General features: G+C 48.2%; 3 protein-coding genes and 1 long non-coding RNA gene across 6 annotated transcripts; 1 reads left to right on the top strand and 3 right to left on the bottom strand.

The window, feature by feature from the left end:
• Positions 1 to 3256, bottom strand: nsun4 (NOP2/Sun RNA methyltransferase 4). Its single transcript, XM_048989726.1, has 6 exons — positions 3101 to 3256; positions 1767 to 2113; positions 1351 to 1505; positions 1058 to 1218; positions 714 to 838; positions 1 to 479 (listed from the first exon to the last, which is right to left on the bottom strand). The coding sequence occupies exons 1-6, from the start codon at positions 3239 to 3241 to the stop codon at positions 203 to 205; spliced, it is 1206 nt and encodes a 401-aa protein (XP_048845683.1). The 5' UTR covers positions 3242 to 3256; the 3' UTR covers positions 1 to 202.
• A 729-nt stretch (positions 3257 to 3985) lies between these two features.
• On the bottom strand, positions 3986 to 5725 carry LOC125716898 (cytochrome b-c1 complex subunit 6, mitochondrial). Its single transcript, XM_048989727.1, has 4 exons — positions 5574 to 5725; positions 5130 to 5153; positions 4712 to 4873; positions 3986 to 4195 (listed from the first exon to the last, which is right to left on the bottom strand). The coding sequence occupies exons 1-4, from the start codon at positions 5616 to 5618 to the stop codon at positions 4163 to 4165; spliced, it is 264 nt and encodes an 87-aa protein (XP_048845684.1). The 5' UTR covers positions 5619 to 5725; the 3' UTR covers positions 3986 to 4162.
• Positions 5726 to 5731: 6 nt separating this feature from the next.
• Positions 5732 to 7079, top strand: LOC125716899 (uncharacterized). Its single transcript, XR_007384430.1, has 2 exons — positions 5732 to 5801; positions 5969 to 7079. It is a non-coding gene; the product is annotated as an uncharacterized LOC125716899 (long non-coding RNA).
• An 891-nt stretch (positions 7080 to 7970) lies between these two features.
• Positions 7971 to 14044, bottom strand: pif1 (PIF1 5'-to-3' DNA helicase homolog (S. cerevisiae)). 3 transcript variants are annotated; one of them, XM_048990120.1, is made up of 13 exons: positions 13962 to 14044; positions 13118 to 13690; positions 12865 to 12994; positions 12635 to 12760; positions 11988 to 12141; positions 11582 to 11696; positions 11347 to 11453; positions 10145 to 10284; positions 9774 to 9880; positions 9593 to 9680; positions 9099 to 9244; positions 8587 to 8778; positions 7971 to 8296 (listed from the first exon to the last, which is right to left on the bottom strand). In XM_048990120.1, exons 2-13 carry the CDS (start codon positions 13673 to 13675, stop codon positions 8243 to 8245), a joined length of 1917 nt encoding a protein of 638 aa, XP_048846077.1. In that variant the 5' UTR covers positions 13676 to 13690; positions 13962 to 14044; the 3' UTR covers positions 7971 to 8242. The 3 variants fall into 3 exon arrangements, with proteins under 3 accessions (XP_048846077.1, XP_048846075.1, XP_048846076.1); XM_048990118.1 differs by having other exon boundaries at positions 9774 to 9898; XM_048990119.1 differs by having other exon boundaries at positions 9774 to 9898; positions 13118 to 13721; positions 13962 to 13993.
• Positions 14045 to 19291: the final 5247 nt, after the last annotated feature.

Raw genomic sequence — 19291 nt, forward strand, 5'->3', positions numbered from 1 at the left:
TACGACTGACTAGTAAATTTTAATATAATTTGCTTTAAATACATTTAATTTATAAACCACAGTGTACATATGCACATTTCCCAGGGTCTTTTACGTGTCCTAAAGGGACACAGTTCGGCATACTGGCCCCCGCAGCGTCCCTCACCAGCATATCCAACAAGCAGCTTAAGGTAAGGGGAACGGAAGGGCGCTGGATCGCGGCCTAGCGCACCCGCTGCAGCTTGCAGAAGTAGGCGGGGCCAAAGTTGGCTGTGAGGTGCGGTACCACCAGCGCCCCCAAGCGGCGGTCAGGGGCGAAGCAGAAGGTGGTGCTGAAGAGCCGTGACAACGGCCCCACGTCCTCCACCCGGACGCCAATGTCCAGCTCCTCCTGAGCCACACGCAGTGCCTGCTCCACCACACACTCATTCTGCAGCTGGGACAGGGTGCAGGTGGAGTAGACCACAACGCCACCGGGGCGCACTGCCTCCATCCCGGCCCTGGGGACAGCAGTGGACACATGCCCGGTAAAGAAAGACTCATATGATAATGCAGTATTCTGGGGGATGATCTACAGCTCACAGAGATGAAGGCTTTCTCTAAAACTCTGATCAGCACCCAAAAGCTGAAAACCGTGTGTTTGTGATTCAGAAAATCCCTGAAGCTGTGATACCAGATGACCATAGTTGGGCTCACAGAGCCGGTGAACAGGGGAGTGACAGGCTGCCACTTACACCAGTAGCTGCGTCTGCAGTAAGGGCAGCCTCTGCCTCTCTTTGGTGCGGGACCTCTTGAAGATGTTGTTCTCCTCCTCCAGAACAGAGTGTCGATCAGTGGTACAGGGGACGTCGACAAGAACCTGGAAGAAGGTTCTTGGATGAAGCCCATTATCTGACACAGAATTATTTTTCAGAAATTAATTTTCATTTATGAAAACACTGTAAAACAATCTTTAAGTCATTACGGTTTATTTGTTCAGGGAAACAACACCACGATCCAACTGAAAATCAGCCACTCATCTCAGTCCATTTCCCACAGTAAACAGCACCTAAAATTAACTACTAAAGGCAACACTCACCCTATCAAAGGTGCTCCGCCCCATTTCACCCCATGTCCTGCCATCACGGGAAGTGATGTCAACCCTGTTCTCCGACCAGATCTCCCTGGGGATGTAGTCCTGTAGCATCTTGCGCAGACGCTTCAGGCGGGAGTCTGACACGTCGTTCACAGTGAGCTTCTCTGCAAACACACAAGCAATCTGGAATGTCTGAAAAAGAACATCCTTGAATCCCAGCTCACCAGAGAAAGGTGAACAGTGGAATGCAAGTGGATGAAGAGGCGGGACATGTTGGAAAAGGAGGGATGCATTACTTAGAGCTTGTGTCTGAAGGAGAGCCAAGGTCTTCCCTCCAGGGGCTGCACAGAGATCCAGGACGGAATGCCCCTCCCGGACATCGAGGGCCAGGACTGGAAGTATGGATGCAGCATCCAGCAGATAGTATCCCAGAACACCACTACTGTCTGGCCTGGAAGGAAATGAACAAGGCAGCGCGACTTCACAGTCATCACCTAGAGCCGATGCGGGTGTTTGAAATGACCTCTCAATCAGCCAATCACAGCGGGTCCCCAGGACCGGAGCTGAGTACCACTGCTTTATTACTGGCTGATTGAGAGGTCATCCCAAAAACCCGTGCAGGCCCTCCATGGACCATGCTCGCCACCCCTGACCTGGAAGGCAAGCACAAGCCAGCTTAACCACAGGGAGATAATACCTCCCGTGCACTCACCTGGCAGGCCGGAAGCGGGAGGTGTCGGACTTGGGGAACACAAAGCACTGGATGCCAGGGCTGAATTTCGGCACATGGTCAGCCTGGTTCGCCTCGGCCCCGTCTGATCTGGGCACCGACCCAGGGGTTGAAATGCCACAGAGAACGAAATCCTGGGCTCCCTTCATCTGCAAGTCCGACACCTGCCCCGTTGTCTCAGAGAAGGTGTTGAGGAGTGCCCCATACTTCTGCTCGCACAACATGCTAATCCGTGCGGAGGGCCACAGTGCCCCCAGCGGTTCACCGTAGCTCATGTCGAAGTTCTGTAAGGCTAAGCTGGTGGCAGGAAAGCTGGGAAACGTCGCTGCCTATGCGGAGGGGAGGGGAGGGGAGAAGATGGGAGGGGATGAGAGGAGGAGAGGGGAAGGGATGAGGGGAAGAGAGGGGATGAGAGGAGGGGAGGAGAGGGGAGAGGAGGGAAGGAGGGGATTGGATGGAAGGAGAGGAGAGCGGATGAGAGGAGGGGAGGAGAGGGGAGTAGAAGAGAGGAGAACAGAGGGGAGGGGATGAGGGGAGCAGAGGGGATGGGAGGAGGGGGATGGGACAGGAGGAGAGGAGAGGGGATGAGTTGGGATGAGTTGGAAGGAGAGGGGATGAGGAGAGGAGATGAGATGAGATGAGATGGGATGGGAGGAGAGGAGAGGGGATGAGGAGAGGAGATGGGATGAGATGGGAGGAGAGGGGAGGTGAGGGGGGAGGATACGAGTGAAAAATGCATTAGACAGCCAGGGGCTTAAACCTGGAGTGTTAATGTTTTAGGTACGTGGTCGGTGTCAAAATTAGAATCAGATGTCAGCAGCAAAAAACCAATAAACACACTATAAACCAGAGTATTAGCATTTAGCAGGGGTGTCCAACCTTATCCAGAAAGCGCTGCTGTGTATGTGGGCTTTCACTGCTACTCCCTAATTAGAGGGCTGATTGGCTGGAGAATCCTCACACCTTCGTTTGAACAGCTGACCTAAAGGTTACCCCCTTTGCGGATAAGATTGGCCACGCCTGGTATAAACGTACAGACATCCCAGTATACACTCCAAAATACTTTAATCAATAGGTGATTTAGCATTCTGTTTACGGGAGCCCCCCCCATTTCTGTCTCCCTGAAAAATATTTTTCCTACAACTATTTGACGACTGTCCCCGTATTTTCGTACCCGAGCTCAATGGCGTCCCATTTTTCTTCTGGAAATTAAACCGCCAAAAGGTCAAGTCCTACGACAGCCCCTGCGTTTATATCTTAATTCCATCATATATTTTTGTAAACAATATTACGAACGCGGAGAAAGGTTACGTTACCCATTTCGTTTTAACCCGGTTCCGCCGTGGAATCAGACGACATGAAAGGCTGGTTCTTCTCAGCAGGATCCGCGTGCCTCTGAGCGCCGCCATCTTTGTGCGCAGCGCTTCACGTCCCCCCGTCACCGCCACCCCAGACATGCAGTTCCACGTGACACCGCTTCGTCGATCAAAGGCGGCGCTATGAAAACCCACTCTGTCACTTCGGATGTGGATTTCCGAAACATTTGTGTGTTTCTGGGGCCTCGCAGTGGAGGAAAGCAGGTAACCTGAATGACGGAATTATGGGTTTCATTTTACACCCTTCTGTACTGGACAGAACATCTCACACCAGACAGTACAAACTCTCACACAGCAGAACACATGCAGCTCAGGAACATCAGTCGACCTAACCATCTTTTTGGACTGCAGAAGGAAGCTCATACAGACACAGGGAGAATATATACATGGCAGGAGCTGAGATTCAAACAGCCAGCATTCGATGCCCCTAGAATGATGTAGGATTGCCTTATTCTGTGAATATACTTTACAATTTAAATCAAATGACACATTTTGCTTCCAGTTTTTACTAGTAGCTATAGCTATTTCACGTAATACAGAGCATAAATTTTACTCACAATTTGTTGCATAATTTGATTTTTCCCCCAAGTGAAAAACAAGAATTTATGACAAAAACTGGTAAAAAAAATTTTTATAATAATAATAACAAGAACAATGGTCACACTGACCAATGGTCAGACTCATCAGAACGACCAAATCACCATTTGTATCAGATCTCAATAAGACTGTCCGGCCATGCCTACAACTGGAAATATACTCACATGTATTAGGTCATTCCTACCCAACAACACATTGTCCTTAGTGACAAAATGACACAAAAAAAGCTTTAATACGAACTTGAATTTATTCACAAACACATACAACAGCAGTGGTCTGACAAAACCCCCAAACACATTCCGAAGGGAGACATGGGGGGGATCTTCAGTTATGTCGATATTATCCCCACAATTTAACGTGGATCTGGCAGCCAGGGAAAGCGCTGGATTCAGGCCTCGGGCGGCTTTATTTAAGGGAACTGAAGACCTTCTGTGACACCTGGGGGGTGAGAGAGCAGCATTAGCACAGAACAGACACAGTCACACTTCAGCACATCACTGGGAATTCAACCAGAGTCAAAAAGGAGAGTCAGGGAGTCCCCTGTGACACCAGCAGCCTGACAAACAGCCGAAACAAACCAGTGGCCTGTACTACGAAGTGGAGCTACTGGCTTATCGGGGTAACTTGTCGGATTTAAGGTAGTCTGGGCAAAATGTAAGTGAACGGATATGATGTCCGTTTAAACTCTGGTACCATAAATCCGACAAGTTACCCCGATAAGCCAGTAACCCCGCTTCGTAGTACAGGCCACAGGTGAAACTAACACCTGCAGTACCACAATGTCTCTCTTGACCAATGAGATGACACTTAGGACAGGACCATGTTCTGTGATTGGCCAAGGAGATGACTGGGGGTTAGAAGCTCGCTTATAGAGGTTTGCAGCTAGCCCTGCCCTGGAAGGTGTGCAAACGCAAGCCTCCTTCCTACGTGGCGACAGCAGCATCTCTCACTCACACAGTGGTCCCTGGCGTGCAGGAAATCAAACAGCTCCTCCGTGCAATCCTCTGTCGTGTCGGAGCGTGAGCCCACCCGGGATTCGCACGCCTCCAGGCGCTCCCGTGTATGGACGCAGTGCTCAGTCTGCTCACACTTCTCACGCACCGTCTCTAAGGGGTCCTGGGAGGGACAAACAGTGCTGAGGATGTCAAGGTGTCAACATAATGCCAGGGAAAGGAAAGCATTCTCACAATACATTTGTGTCTCTACTGACAACTGCCACCATTTAATTAAACAGCATGTTATAGTTGTACAACTGTACTGACATTAAAAGAAATGTTTTTTTTCTCTTAAAACGAGACTATGAAGCCACAAACGTAATGTGTCGCTGACTAAAGTAACATGGATTCAATCAAACAACTACTTTTAAACTTACCACCATTTCCGCTTCCTCCTCTTCCTGCAAAAAGAAACACGAGTTTAAAACGTTTCATGCCAACTCAATCAGACGCAAAACCGTTCTTTTAACACGTCAATAATGGTCATGGATCTTTTTATCTAAAAAAATAAAAACGAAAATGCAACGGTCTAGACCCATTAGCCCAGGCTGCTTGGTTATGAAAGACAGACTTAAGTTCTCTGCAGAATCACAGGGGGTCAGTAGGGACGGACCGACCTGGTGCCCACTCTGTCATACGCAGGTAATTACTGTACTTAGCGGGTCACAACTACAGCCGCGGTGAAGGCCTGACACACACATTCGTATTCAGGTAAATCGCCGTCTAGCCAAGAAGCTAACTGGCTAATACATCCTTTCCATTGACTCAACGAACTAGCAGCTATGCAGGACGGTCACACAGGCCGAGGTTGGCCGCCGCACCTCGTCTGGTTCCCCGTTGGTGATCATCTTCTCCTCGAACACCATGATGAATATGTCCTTGCGACGGCAATACAACTCTCCTGCGTCTCGGTATCTGTAGGACGCCTCAGGTCACACACCGGAACTGACGAATGCGACCGGATGCTCAAAAACGTAACCGGAAGTGTCGTGCATCGGCGTCGGGTGCGAAATTCCCTGCATGGTATTAAAGGTACCGACACTGGAAGAGTAAGTAGTGTTTGGGCAGGGGTAGGGGGGCAATATGGTATGCTTTCATGGGGTCCAAAATTTGTAGTGGCGCCCTGCGGTATGGGCATTTTACTGTTAGAAAAATATGTTGGCCAACCTGTATCATATTTTACATTTTCCTTTCCATGTCCACCTTCAAAAATGAGGCGGATAAATGCAAAGTGAACGATCACTGTTGCCCCAAGGTCCTCTCTGGGAAAAGCATTTGTATGATGAATGGATGATGTAGGCGCGGACTGGCCATTGGGAACACCCTAAGCTCCCTCCAGTCGGTGGCAAAATATGGCAAGGGCGATCGGCGCGATCGGCGGAAAAGTATATCAAGGAGAACCCCCACCCGGCCGGCGGGGAAATGTGTCAAGTGCCCCCCCGACTGACAGCAAATGACCGAATTGGGGCCGCCCCTGGAATGATGAATGTTCCCTTAAGACTTAAAATGAACTTGTATTTAATTACTTTTTTCATACCACCATGATGTTTATCTGTTTATCTCCCACTAATAACTTTTGGCATAAATAACTAACCAGAGGTTGTTTTACCAAATGCTGTTTCCTTTATATTTTTGCTGTAGTCTTTAATTCTCAGTACATAAGAATGACCTAATACATATGAGGATGTAAAATTACCTATAATGCGTTTGGAGAACATTTATTTCAGTGATATCTTTGTCCAGAGTTTAAAAGCAACATGTAATTCAATACACGAAGCTGACAGGCACAAATTCAAACACGGCTACCGGCAGCTGGGAGAACGAGATTAGCTTTGAGCCCAAATGTAATTAGATCTGGGAGAGTTTAAGTGGATTTACCTTAACATCCGAGACACTGACAGAATAGGTAATACAACAGCTGCTTTGACATGTGGCCATTGTGGTGATTCGGTGTATCGAGTTCAGTAATGTCCTGTTAGTAGGTCTACTTTCTGCTTATCAAATTGCTTTGTCTTTTGGGCAAGTTTCACATTGACAAGGCCGGAGTGACAACTTCTAAACCAAATTTTACCTCGTTTTGAGGTGATAGATTTTGCAGACTCATTTAGGCAATTAAAAAATAGGAAGGAGGTCAGGAAAACATATTTTAGTTATGATTAGATAATTTAAAATAGCAAAAATTGGATGCATTTATTTACATTTTAAAACATTTGTTTTTTCTTTGTTAATCCATCGTATACATTTCTGTGTAAAGTTCGATTTTGCATTGGTTTATATGTATCTTTGTACGTTTTTAAAGACAAATAAATATTGAGGGGGAAAGTACACCAGCAGCGGCGACCGCGTCCACCGTGAGTAGTAGAAATCACTTATTAGAAATCGGACGCAAAGTGATTTTTAATAGTGAACCACAAGGTGGCAGCCGAACACCGAAGCAGCGTCCCCTTTCAATTAAGAAAGAAGCCGTACCATTTGGAACCCGATACAAAAGTAGTACAAAATAATATTTTTATTTTTTTTTAAAAAAAAAAAAGATTACATATTTGAATGTTAACCATCATCAAATGGTTAAATAAGAAGACTGAAAATGTTTAATGTACTAATTTTATATAATGGAAAAGACACATAATGCTGGAAAGTTTGGCGGTTCTGCATTACCATCCGTTTCCAAACATGAAAATGGCAACCATCGTACGTGGCCCCCACTGGGATACAGGATGGAGAGGCGGCTTAATCTGCAGAGGGCTAATCTCACCCTGGTTGCCATACAGACACTTTTACCCAAGCTGACAGTGATGAATGTCCTGAGGCACTAGCGACTCGGAGTATGCTAATCTCCACTTACCCGACCCCACAATCTGATCAGCAGAGGTCACTGTCATTCATCTCAGATATTAGCAATAACCTCTCCCTGGAATAAACAGTGTGCTTTGCTGCCCCCCCCGAAACGAGACGTACATCTGCAGCAATCCTGCTTATTAATGTCTCATAAAACCAGCCGGTCTTTCAGTCGGCTTACTCATATGCTGGCATCTGCTCAAACAGGACCCCCTACCCTCTACGAGTGGATTTCGCTGGGGTGCTTTCATAGGGCATCGGCGAAACGACGCCTTGCTCTGCAGCCCGGAAGCCGGACGAGAAGATAAAGCGCCGCTACCCAGGGGGGAACGAACTGCAGTCAGGCATCCTTATAAAGAACACATACAGATTCAAGAATATAAAAATTAAGAACATTTTATTTAAAAAAATAAATTACAATAATTTAACCGTTTCTGAGACTACTGAATGGGTATTTCAAATAGCCTTACATCATGTAGCAGCAGGAAAAACACCAAAGCCATCTGTGTGGGCGCTAGACAAGACCAGTTAATGAAACAATTACTAAAGTAACGGGATTCAGAGCAATTTACAGCCAAAGGAGTGGCTCCAGTCGGAGGCTGCCGGTGTGCACACGGTGCCCGAGGCCGTCTGGGCGGAGAGCGTCGGACCTTCACAGCACCTGGTTCTCTCTGTTGTTTCTCTCCACAAACTCATCCATGGAGCCCTTGAACGGAGCACACAGATATGAGACACTCCCACCACAGGTGGGACCATAATGGCCCCCAGTGTAAGACTTTCCTGGGAACCACCTGCTCAAATCAGTGCACAAAAACCTCTGACCCTTAGCTGTTTAAATGTATTTTTGCAAAATATTCTTAAGAAACAGAATAAGCCTTTATACCCTTGTCATAAAAAGTAAATAAATAAAAATTGGATACCAAGCAAGAATCACTCCTGGAGGGCAGGATGCCACAAGCAGGAGTGGGCAGAGGGGGAGGGGCCACTGCCACCCACCTGCTGTAGCAGCTGCTCCTTCCTCAGACGGCGGTAGAAGAGCAGGACGTCGGGATCGGCCCGCACCACCCGCGCATTGAAGTCCATCACACGGAGACCCTGCAGGCTGCGGGCACGGGACAGCGCCACGTAGGCCTGGCCGCTCTCAAACACCCGTGCCAGGGAGATCTCCACACAGTCTAAGGTCATGCCCTGCAAGGGGGCACAGGTACATGCAGAGAGAGAGAGAGAGAGAGAGTGGTGAGAGAGAGAGAGAGAGAGAGAGAGAGAGAGAGAGAGAGAGAGAGAGAGAGAGAGTGTGAGAGCTGTCAAAGCTGGTGAGTCACACTACAAAAGGTTAACAGAATTATTTTTATTTTTTTAAAAAAACCTTTGTAATCGTGCCTCTGCATCCATGGGTGGGTCTGGCTTTTCACAAGCCTTCAAAATCACACACTAACGCAATGTTCCAAAGGGCGCTCCCTAGTGGCTAAAACCCAGAAATGCAGCACGTAGCTGGGTGGAGGGCTCACCTGGCTCTTGTGGATGGAGATAGCCCAGGCTAGTTTGAGTGGTAGCTGCTGGCGGCTCAGGTACAGGCCACCAGTGGTCTTAAAGACCCAACGCTCTGGCTTCATGGCCTCAGTCACGCCACACAGGAAGCGAACAACAGGCAGGCCTAGCGGGGGAGGAGCCACAAGCACAGTGGGTGTGGTCACCATCATGTCATGGGAAATGATGCCTCATACTGGGTTAACAGCTGTAATTACAAGTGCATTTTCCTGCAGAACTCAACCTTAAAGGGAAATTTAACAGGAGATGTTATTTTATGGCATTAATAATTTTAAGTGTTTTTCAGATTCAGCTGGAATAGCAAATTAATCAAGAGATTACGACCATCGCAACTGAACCAACCAAAATATTTCAAAAGGAGAAAGAGTGAATTTTAAATGGAAATGTATCGTTGCTACGGGGGGGGTCATTCGATTTAATAAGACCTTAAGCACCCACTCGCACCCTGATATACCTTTACTTCCGGGCTGGAAGGAAACGACGACCCCCCTGGCCCCATTGACCAGGCCTCTCTGCACATCTAGATTCTTAGTCAGCATCACCTAAGCAACAGGCATGGGGGTGTAAGTGAAGGAATCATTTAGTTTAACAGTAACAGCGATGTGCTTCTGGGGGTGGGGGGGGGGGGATCTCACCTGGGCTCCCACTTTGAGCCGCAGCACCTGCCCCACGGGACTCTGGGAGTCGATGGTCTGGACGAGCTGGGGGTCACTGTCCACAGCCTCGAAGATGTGCACCGCCGCTGGAGGCAGGAGGGGAGCCGTGAGCGGGCGGACCAACCCCCCAGCAACATGTTTCACAGTCAAACTGTCAGTGGAGCAGCAGTTTAAAAGCGAAATCTGCAGAAACAGCCCAGCATGTGATAGGAAAGGCAACAGACACTCTGACAATGTAACGGACTCATGGAGTCGTGATGAGACAGTAATGTGCTGCCACAGGAGGTACAAAACACGCACACGTGTGTACGCACACACACGCACGCACACATACACACGCATACACACACCTGGAAGCTGCTGCAGCTTATTCTCATTGGTTAGCTCCACGTCATCTTTGTGTGTGCACAGCCTTGTTGCTAGGATACCATCCCTCTCAATGCTGTGATAGGCACTCTTCATTAGTGCTGCAGTGACTTCCTCTGTTACCCTGTTGGCATTGGGGGGGGCAAAGGGAGAATCCTGCAGCCAGTGTGGACAGTACATATTTAGGGAAGGCTAAAGCTAAATTAAATTCAAAATAAACAGATTTTGTGCAATTAGACACATTAAAATGAAACGACGCGGTTACATATCGCAGTGAATAAAGAATAAAAAAAAAGTAAAACATTCACTAAATCAGCAGATATGCGCCGCTGCCTGCATGCAAGGCGCGTGGTAAAATGCACAGCTGCCCAATTAACGCATGGTAACAAATGGCAAGAGCAGCCACTTAAGCGCGATAAAGGCTAATGAAGGTAAGAAAGAGTGAGAAAGAAAAGACAGGAGAACCAGCCGAGGTATCGACAGAGACCCTCCAAAGGGGGGGGCACCTCTGTCACTGGGGACTAGGCTGCTTTGAAACCATCCGACACGGAGCAAACATTTGACTGTACAGACATCCCGGCCCTTCGGGAAGATCCGGGAGCCTCCCGCACGTAGGCAGCAGCTCCCCGACGCCTGCCCTCCTTCTCCAAAGATACTAGATAAGCTGGAGGGTATTTGCGGTCTCTCGTGCGCGTCATGGAGCCGCTGTTAACATGCGGGAGACTCCCGGATCTTCCGGGAGAGCTGGACTGTCTGCAGCGCACGTTTCAGCAGCCGTGTGTCTTGACACTTTCATTTGCGTGTTTGTGTTCCCTGACACAACGTGGCTCACAGCTACCTTGTCACCTCCAGTTCTCTTCTTTCGGCACAGCTGCTCATTTAGGGTTTGTTTTTGCTCATAAAAGTTAATGTCAAGATCTTCAGGTTTGTTGCAAAATAAATACTGTTGATACCCTCATGTCTCCCAACTGAAAATGATTCATTCCACGTACTTATCTAAATATTTTTATTTACATAAAAGGGGCAGGACATGCTACTCCTCCCAAAACTAGGAAAACCATGATATACTTTCACCATCTAAAAAGTGAAAAAAAAAAAATAATTTTAGGTCATAGCACCCATCCTTAGTGGGGAGTAATCTTGACTGCTGAAGAGATAATTCTGTGATCCAAGGTAGTGACCCTACCTGCCCAATCTCACTGCCTGCAGGACAGAGATGAATCGCTTGTCGGTCTGCCTGCGGACGTCTGTCAGCTCCATGTTCAGCTGGATACACTTCCTCCAGCTGCGGGCCTGACGGAGAACAGGACAGGGATCAGGACAGGGCCGCACTCAGAGATCGCCAGGGCTGCGGGACGCTTCTGCGGAGTCACGCAGACGGCCCCGTGAATCTGGCTGCAGCCGCTTCCCGGCACACATACTTGGAAGCAGAAATTGGGTTTGCCCGAACCCTTGGTGACAGGCGGAAGCTGAAGAAAGTCTCCACACACCACCAGCTGAATACCGCCGAAAGGCTGCGTGGACCTTCGAACAGCCCTGCAGCACAGACAGAGGCATGCGACTGAGGATGCAAAGGGGCGGCCATTTTCTCTGAGCTTTCCAGAAATTTTACATTCCATGGGAAGTTAAACTGTGGAATTTGGGAAATATTGCATGTCAGAAACATTCTATGGGAATTACCAAGAATATATGGAAATTGCTAAATTCTGGTAATTTCCTGTTAATCTTACATGTGACAAGCCAAACTGCAAGCACGTGCAAAAAAAAAATGCACCGCCACGTCATCCAACCATCACTGTAAGGAGCGGGGAGCTGGGGGCTCTGTACCTAGCGATGGCCTCAAGTTTATCAAAGAACTGGGCCTCCACCATGGAGATCTCGTCGATGATGAGGTGTCGACAGCTGGTCCACTGCTGCAAGACACCGGGGCGTCGGGCCAGTTCCAGACATCGCTCCAGCGGGGCGGAGCCACACCCAATGCCTGGGTGGATAAACGCAAAGTTGGGAGGCAGCAGAAACCATCTATTTAAACAGAGATTCCTGCTTTTAATAACACCCCACCACGCCCTGTGCTTACAAACAGGATATTTTTATCTACATCCATCGATAAAACTTCCTAAAGCAATCAACCGTTCTGGTTTCCGGTTAATATACCTGCAGCGCCATTTAGCGTCATAAGAAATGGATGGAGATTAACTGATGAGCCGGTACTGATTCACATTAAAATATACATTAAAACTGAGGGTAAAAGCTTGTAGACTCCGACGAAGCACTTAGCACATTACCCAGAATGCCCAGCCTGAGGACCGCTATAATTAACCCTAAATAAAACCATGCTTCATGAAAAAACATTAAATGGTGTTTTAAGCCCTACGCACATATCTTAGAGCTGACAGGCGAGTTTCCGGGCTTTTCCGCTTTGAGCGAGGTCAGTAATATTGGCCTCGGGCCACCTCCAGCAAATGGCCCCTTACCGGCAAAGCTGTGCAGGGTGGTGCCACCAATATGGCAGGCAGCAACACCGGTGCTTGCTGTGGCATAGGTGCTTTTGGGTGGCAGGGATCCCACAATCCTCTTAAGCAGGAAGGACTTGCCCGTGCCTGAGAAGAGAGGCCGTGTCAGTCAGTCTGAACAGCAGGGCTCGGGCTTCTGAACCGCTTGGAAAGGCAGAATGGAGGTTCGGTTCTAAGGCGGACTCGATTACCAGCACTGCCGGTGAAAAAGACGTTTTTCCCACTCAAAACAGCGCTGAGGACCTGCGATTGCTCTTTTGACAATTTTCTCCCAATGGGAAGATGGAGGGTGGGCTTTTTGGCTGGGTGAAGCTCTTTAACCTATATGTAAATAAATAAACGCATGCATATGTGCATACTTAATTTCAACACCGCAAAATTACCAAACATGAAGTAAGCCGCAATGACGCCGGTGCATTCACAGCGGGCTGGTGGCACACTAACCGGACTGCACTCGCTGTAATCCGGGCTCTCTCTCTTCACCTGCCGCCCTGCGCTCCTGTTTCCATGCCTCTCGGCTGGTCCTCTGGGAGGCGGCGGTGCGTTTACTTTGCCCCGGAGCTCGTTTGCTTGCTGTATGTCCTTCTGCTGCAGGGGGCTGATGGTCTCAAAGCTGCGTGGGAGCCCAGACAGTAGCTTGGCACGGTCTCCTATTGGCGTCTTGCCTTGCCAAGCTTGGTGCTTGATGCTCAAGGTCTTCAGAAACACACGCAGGCGCTCCGGGGGGCAGTCGGAGATCAGAACCTGGGTGTTTTCAGGGACTACCTTGATGGTGCTCTTGCCGTCCCGGGCGAAACGCGTAAAAAGCTGCATCTCACGGAGCGTGAAGGTCTGCGGCACCCTGCCGTCGTGGACGCGCAGGACGATCTCCTGAAACTCATTGCGGCCCAGGGTGACGTGTGCGCGCCGCACGAGCTGGCGTTTAAGGGTCTGACCCGATGCATCTAAGCGTTCCACTGCGACAGTGCACTGCAGCTCGGCACCATCCTCTTCGGACAGCATGCTGAGACCGTCGGTCTGAATGAAGGAGAGATCACAGGCAGGCTATCTAAAAAAATCGGATCTGAGATTAATAAAACCGCTGCTTTATGCGTAATAAATGTTGCATGTTTCTCCAGTATTTACATCAGAAGCGACTGGAAAAGTCATCTTAACTACATGTGTAAAAAGACCATTGGACTTAAAAGGCATCTAGTCCATTCCAGAGACTAATGTTTCATCGCATGAGATGTGTGAATAGTGCAAAAGCATTAACACTGTTTTACTTCACAAATCCTCATCTCCTTACCTTTTCAATTGTGAAAACACAGTCGCCCACAACAAATCGCAAAGGCAGCGTTCAAATATGCCGGTGAATAGCTTCCAGCCAATGGTTACAAAGGGAGGCTCTCCACCAATCGGGCGTAGGGCATTTAAAATGATAGCCAATACGCGCGACGTTGCGTCATTTCCGTGAATGTAGCACCTCCCCTAAAGTCCCCGGGGAGGCCAGAATGTTTTGGCAGCCGACCCTATTTACACGTGGGCTGTGGGAGCCGGATCCCGTGTTGGGCGACTACCGTATGAATGTTTTAACGTGTCACGCCTGGCGTTTTCTCTGGCTGTAGTTTGGCGGATTGTATGATCCAGCCTCATTGCTTATTAAACCGCGTAGAACTTTATTTTCGTCTAAGATTACGCTGCGATAAGAATTATCCACCTATTCATGCTGGGCGGGGTATCGGAGGAGCTGGAGGTCGCCCTGGACTGGACGCCTTCCTGTCTTAGGGCAGAAACACACACAACTATACATTACGAAAATTTAGAGATACACTTAATTACGTACTTTTGGACTACTAAGGAAACGCTTAATACCCGGAAGAAACGCCAAAGAACCGGAAAGAGCGTGCAGAAACACTGCAGATGCCCCCGGCTGCACTTATAGTGTAACACACCTAATTTGCTCGCCGACCGTAACAGTTGTGCAGGCGAAAAGTTACACACTATTGGATCTTAAAAGCAACGATGTTTCCCGTTTGGCGAAGTGACTGTGTCTCAGTTACTGATGCTTTTTCGCCGCTGAATGATCACGCTAAACGACTGATCCACCCAACCTTCCAATGCAACTCAGTCCATCGCAGGAAATACAGTAGACTTAACTAGGAGAAATATTTTTATTACGCGTAGCTATGTTCGTAGCATGTCAGTTTTTTTCTGAGAAATTTGCTGGGTGCTAATTTACGTTTTATATATACGCAAATTGCAAATGATTCTAGTTTATTTAGTCTCAAGATTGCTAAACTTTAATGATTGTTTTAAAGGGTGCGATGTATTTTCTTTCTATAGGAAAGCCCTTAATATGTGTTAAATGCTTTTTTTATTTAAAATGACCTTCGCCGGGTGATAACAGTAGAAATGAATCTACAAATTTGGCCTGAAATACAGATAGAGGCTCCGTTTTAAAGGTGGATGCTGGCTTTGAATGAACACTTAACATATACTAAGGTGTTTAAATAGCCTTATTTAAAACGATACTTTGACAAATGTTAACAATTACCTTCAACATTGTTTTAAAAACAGCCTTGATTCTATGGGAATTTACATGGCGTCATACAAGTGAAATAGTTCAGAGTTCCTACTGATTCAATGCCTTGGTAGTTCCTTTACCTTCTCTTTTAACAGTAGTAAGCAAATGATTCATGGCCTCATTAGCAAACTGACTGGCAGCACACAGACGGCTGGTTTGTTTACAGTCGGGGACAGAGGGGGTGTCATTCGGAAGGGGGGCTCTAACCTTTGCCCGACCGATACCCACTACTTCTGAGCGCTGGAGTGTTCACAGGCTCACCCAGTGCCTGCCAGCTGCACGTGTATAAACCAGCAGGAGGGCAGATCACATTACACGCAGCCAATGTTCTCTTTCCACATGGAGGATTAAAAAAATGTAAGGACCCCACGGCCAGAAGCTCCGCGTAAACAGTGATCTCAGCTGGTATTGCTTGTAGCTTAATATGCTGCAGTTTGACCTCATTTAGTTAAAGCAAAAATGTTTCCATAATTACAACACAGAGTCTGCAGACGTTACATTAGACACACTGTGCTGAGCTGCTCCTGGTTCTTTTTCCGCCTGTAACATTCCAGAAACCCCATGAAATGTTTATCCGTGATCCCCACTGGCCATCCGGAGAACCTGAGTGCACTTCATTTGAGTACCTGGCCAAATTATCTCATTAGCAAGTTAACTGAATGGCTGTGATTTCAGACAGCGGCTGTCAGCGTTTTCGTCCCAGTAGCCCTGTCACTGTATAGGGGAAGCTTGGATGTCAGTGACGGACTTTTCATACTTTCCTAAGGCTGCGTTTGATTCTCTTATCCCCTTATTTTCAAGCCCTTATTGTTATTTATCTGGAGAAATTCCGCTTTGATGCCGTCCCATTGGTTCACAGCAGGCCATGTGAAGACACATGGTCTAGGGGCCCAAGGCACGGTCCCGTCCCTCGCTCTTATGAAAGGCTTTGCCAAAGGTTAGCGGTGCTTGAAGTTGGAACGAGGCTAAAGGTCACGTACAACCCGCTGTTGACCTTGCAACTAGTTCCCAATGACATGAATATATGCACTGAATTAAACTGTTTAATTATGGTTAGTCCCAGCTCAGCCTGAGACCCAGCCAGGTCTGCATGGTGTATAAATCTTCTGTCCGGGTGCCTCTACAAGGTCTTCACTGTATCCCGGATATCTGGTGGTTTCGTGGTTGTCCTCGTACCTCCAGCTCCTCTTTCAAGCGTAGGTTGCGGGACAGTCATCTCCTGACAGCCAGCTGCTCCTTCCAGCCAAAGCAAATACCAGCATGAGTCACCCACCGCGTCACATTTAAACTGTAATTATCAAAGTTCTGCCAATTAACGGACCCAGGGAAATATCACCCCCAGGAATTCAAACCTCATCCGCGTGAGTCATCGTTCTGCAAGCCGCCTGGCAATATGAAGCGGACAGGCAGTGGATGAAACGCAGGCGAAAGTGAATGTAACCTATGGAATCGTCTGAAGGTAGCGAGAGACAACCAGAGGCAGCAGGTTAACTGCAGGTCTGGGGCTGACGGCGTCCCTGAGACCAACAGTGACACAAGGTGACACTGATACAATAATACTGAACGAACCTGTGAAATAGAATTACAAGGCTGCCATCTATCCATCCATCCATCCAGCCATCCATCCATCCATCCATTTTCCAAACCGCTTATCCTACTGGGTCGTGGGGGGTCCGGAGCCTATCCCGAAAGCAATGGGCACGAGGCAGGGAACAACCCAGGATGGGGGGCCAGCCCATCACAGGGCTTACAAGGCTGCTAGCTCTGTATTACTCAACATAAGCGCATGAAAGTTCTGAGAAACAAGCCCTTTTTAAACAAGGGTAGGTCCAGTATGCATGACAATAGGCAGATGATTATTCACAAGAATATGGATCTGAAGGCGATTATCAGGCCTGTCCAGACTTAAGCACAATGTGAGCCGGTCACAGGAAGTAGGCCTGACTCTGCATGACCAGTCTCAAAGTGACCTTGACCGTGCTCTAGATGCAGCTGGACTTTCATGCATCAACAGGGACTGATTGTCCTTCGAATCTCCATCTTTTCAGCAAAATCAGCCCACACTTTGGTAATTAAACAACGGCGTAAAATGAGCGCCAGGCAAGTTAAGCACTGCAGTTGAAATATCATTTTACATTTATGCCGAGGAAGTTTAATAAAAATAATGGAATCTGACTAGAGACGGGTAATAAATTTCATTTAAGAATAATGTTCTCTCATAAATCCATGCATATACACCCACTGGGAAACATCAGCACTTAAAATTTTATGTGTCCTTATTGTTACTCTGCCGTAGAATAAGAGTTTTCTCTTTGTGGAGTTTCACTTTTTGAATTTTTGTTGTGTAGTTAACAAGCGTTAAGGCCGTTTAAGGCAGTGGCTGGATCTGCTTTGAATGAATGACGTCACTCAGAACACAGAATGCCGTTTTCAGAGAGACTGAAGCGGAGAACCGAAAGGATCACCTAGGCCCGAGGACAGTGAGATGGGCTGCGGAACCGCCAGTGAGGGCACTGCGCTCCCTATCGGCGCACGACATTCAGTGGAATGATGGCCAGCTGGCTTTCATTAGCACCGGGCAGGCAATCAATCGCCATGGAAACACACAAGCATGTCCCAGGCTGGAGGTTCCCCTCGCTGTTTTATCACAGCTAAGATCAGACTTCATGGTCACATCAAGTGCGAAGATTCACTAAACGGTGACCAGTGACGTCACACAAAACGTAAGACGGGGGGGGGCATGAGGCAGCACGCATGACGGTCAGGCTGCGCTGATACGCTCTCACCGCCTCCCCTGATGAAAGCATCTCAGGCAGCTCCGTGGTGTCATGAACAAACACAGCATCCCCTCTATACTAACTACAAAGAAGGAATTACTCAGACTGGGAGAAGAAGAATCACAGACTTGTACGACTGAGGTGTTTTGCATGTGATGAATTTTCTTTGTTCAAAGAAGAAAAACATAAATGAAATAACAGGCCTTTCTTCAAGAACAGCAACCAGAGGGAATCTGACCGCAAAAGGGTTTCTTAGAACCACTTCCAGCCCGGTAGCCAGTGGGGTCTCTGCTCAGGGTGCGGGAAGGACATGCGGGGAAAAGGAGCATCTGTCTGTCTAGCATCAACGCATTCAGCTCCACGTGACACCAGCATGCAATATGTGTCGCAGTAAAATATGGCAATTATATGTAGACGCTCACCCCAATAGCCTGTGTCAGGGAGATCAGCATGACTGGTGTGTGAGGACAAGGCTATTGGTGCTTCAGTGTTTAATAGGTCCCTCATGAAAGAGCTGGCATGTCATTCAGGTGACGGAATCACCCACTAATGCTGCCCTGAGGTGAGTGGGGGGGGGGGGGGGGGGGGACTCACCGTAATTAAAGCACAATACAGGGACTTTCACTGAGGCTTCCTCCTCCCCATAGATCACAGGAGCTACTCCTTGGCTGCTTTTGGCTTCAGACTGGTTTGAGCTCTGTTTGGTCCTACGTCCAGCTCCTTCGCCAGGAGGACAGTCGTTTCTCCACCATGCTCACTTTAGCACAGAAGCTGTCATTGGTCCAGTGACAGTCACATGACTCTGCTGCAGGGCTCTGCTGGATCTGAGTAGAGGAAATGAGAGCTTAACAGCCACAGACCTGAACGCATGGGTTGTGAATAACGGACAGATGCAAAAGTAGCTCGTGGTACCTGCTCTTAATTACCTCCCTCCATCATCTGGCATCATTACGCCATTAGGTGTTCTTACCTCCCGTCTCTGGGGGCGCTGTGGTTTACACTGTCCTCTGCTGTCGCCTTGGCTTCCATCTCTGCCTGGTGAAAGTGCTGCATTTCACTTTGGCGTGGCCAGAAAGCCGCTAACGGGCCTGTTTATTTCCCCAGAGTGCCACCGGCTCTGCGCACAGCAATGCCATTTGTCTTGAAGCAGATCGTATTTCTGCACGAGATGCCACATATTGACGCAGGTTTCTCTAAATGAAACGGCTGAGGGCATTTCTTCCCGCCACATATTCTTCCTGGGTGAAGCCCGGCTGCGGCAAACATTTTGCTTGT

Source organism: Brienomyrus brachyistius, chromosome 21, assembly GCF_023856365.1.
Source record: "Brienomyrus brachyistius isolate T26 chromosome 21, BBRACH_0.4, whole genome shotgun sequence".
Lineage (NCBI taxonomy): Eukaryota > Metazoa > Chordata > Actinopteri > Osteoglossiformes > Mormyridae > Brienomyrus > Brienomyrus brachyistius.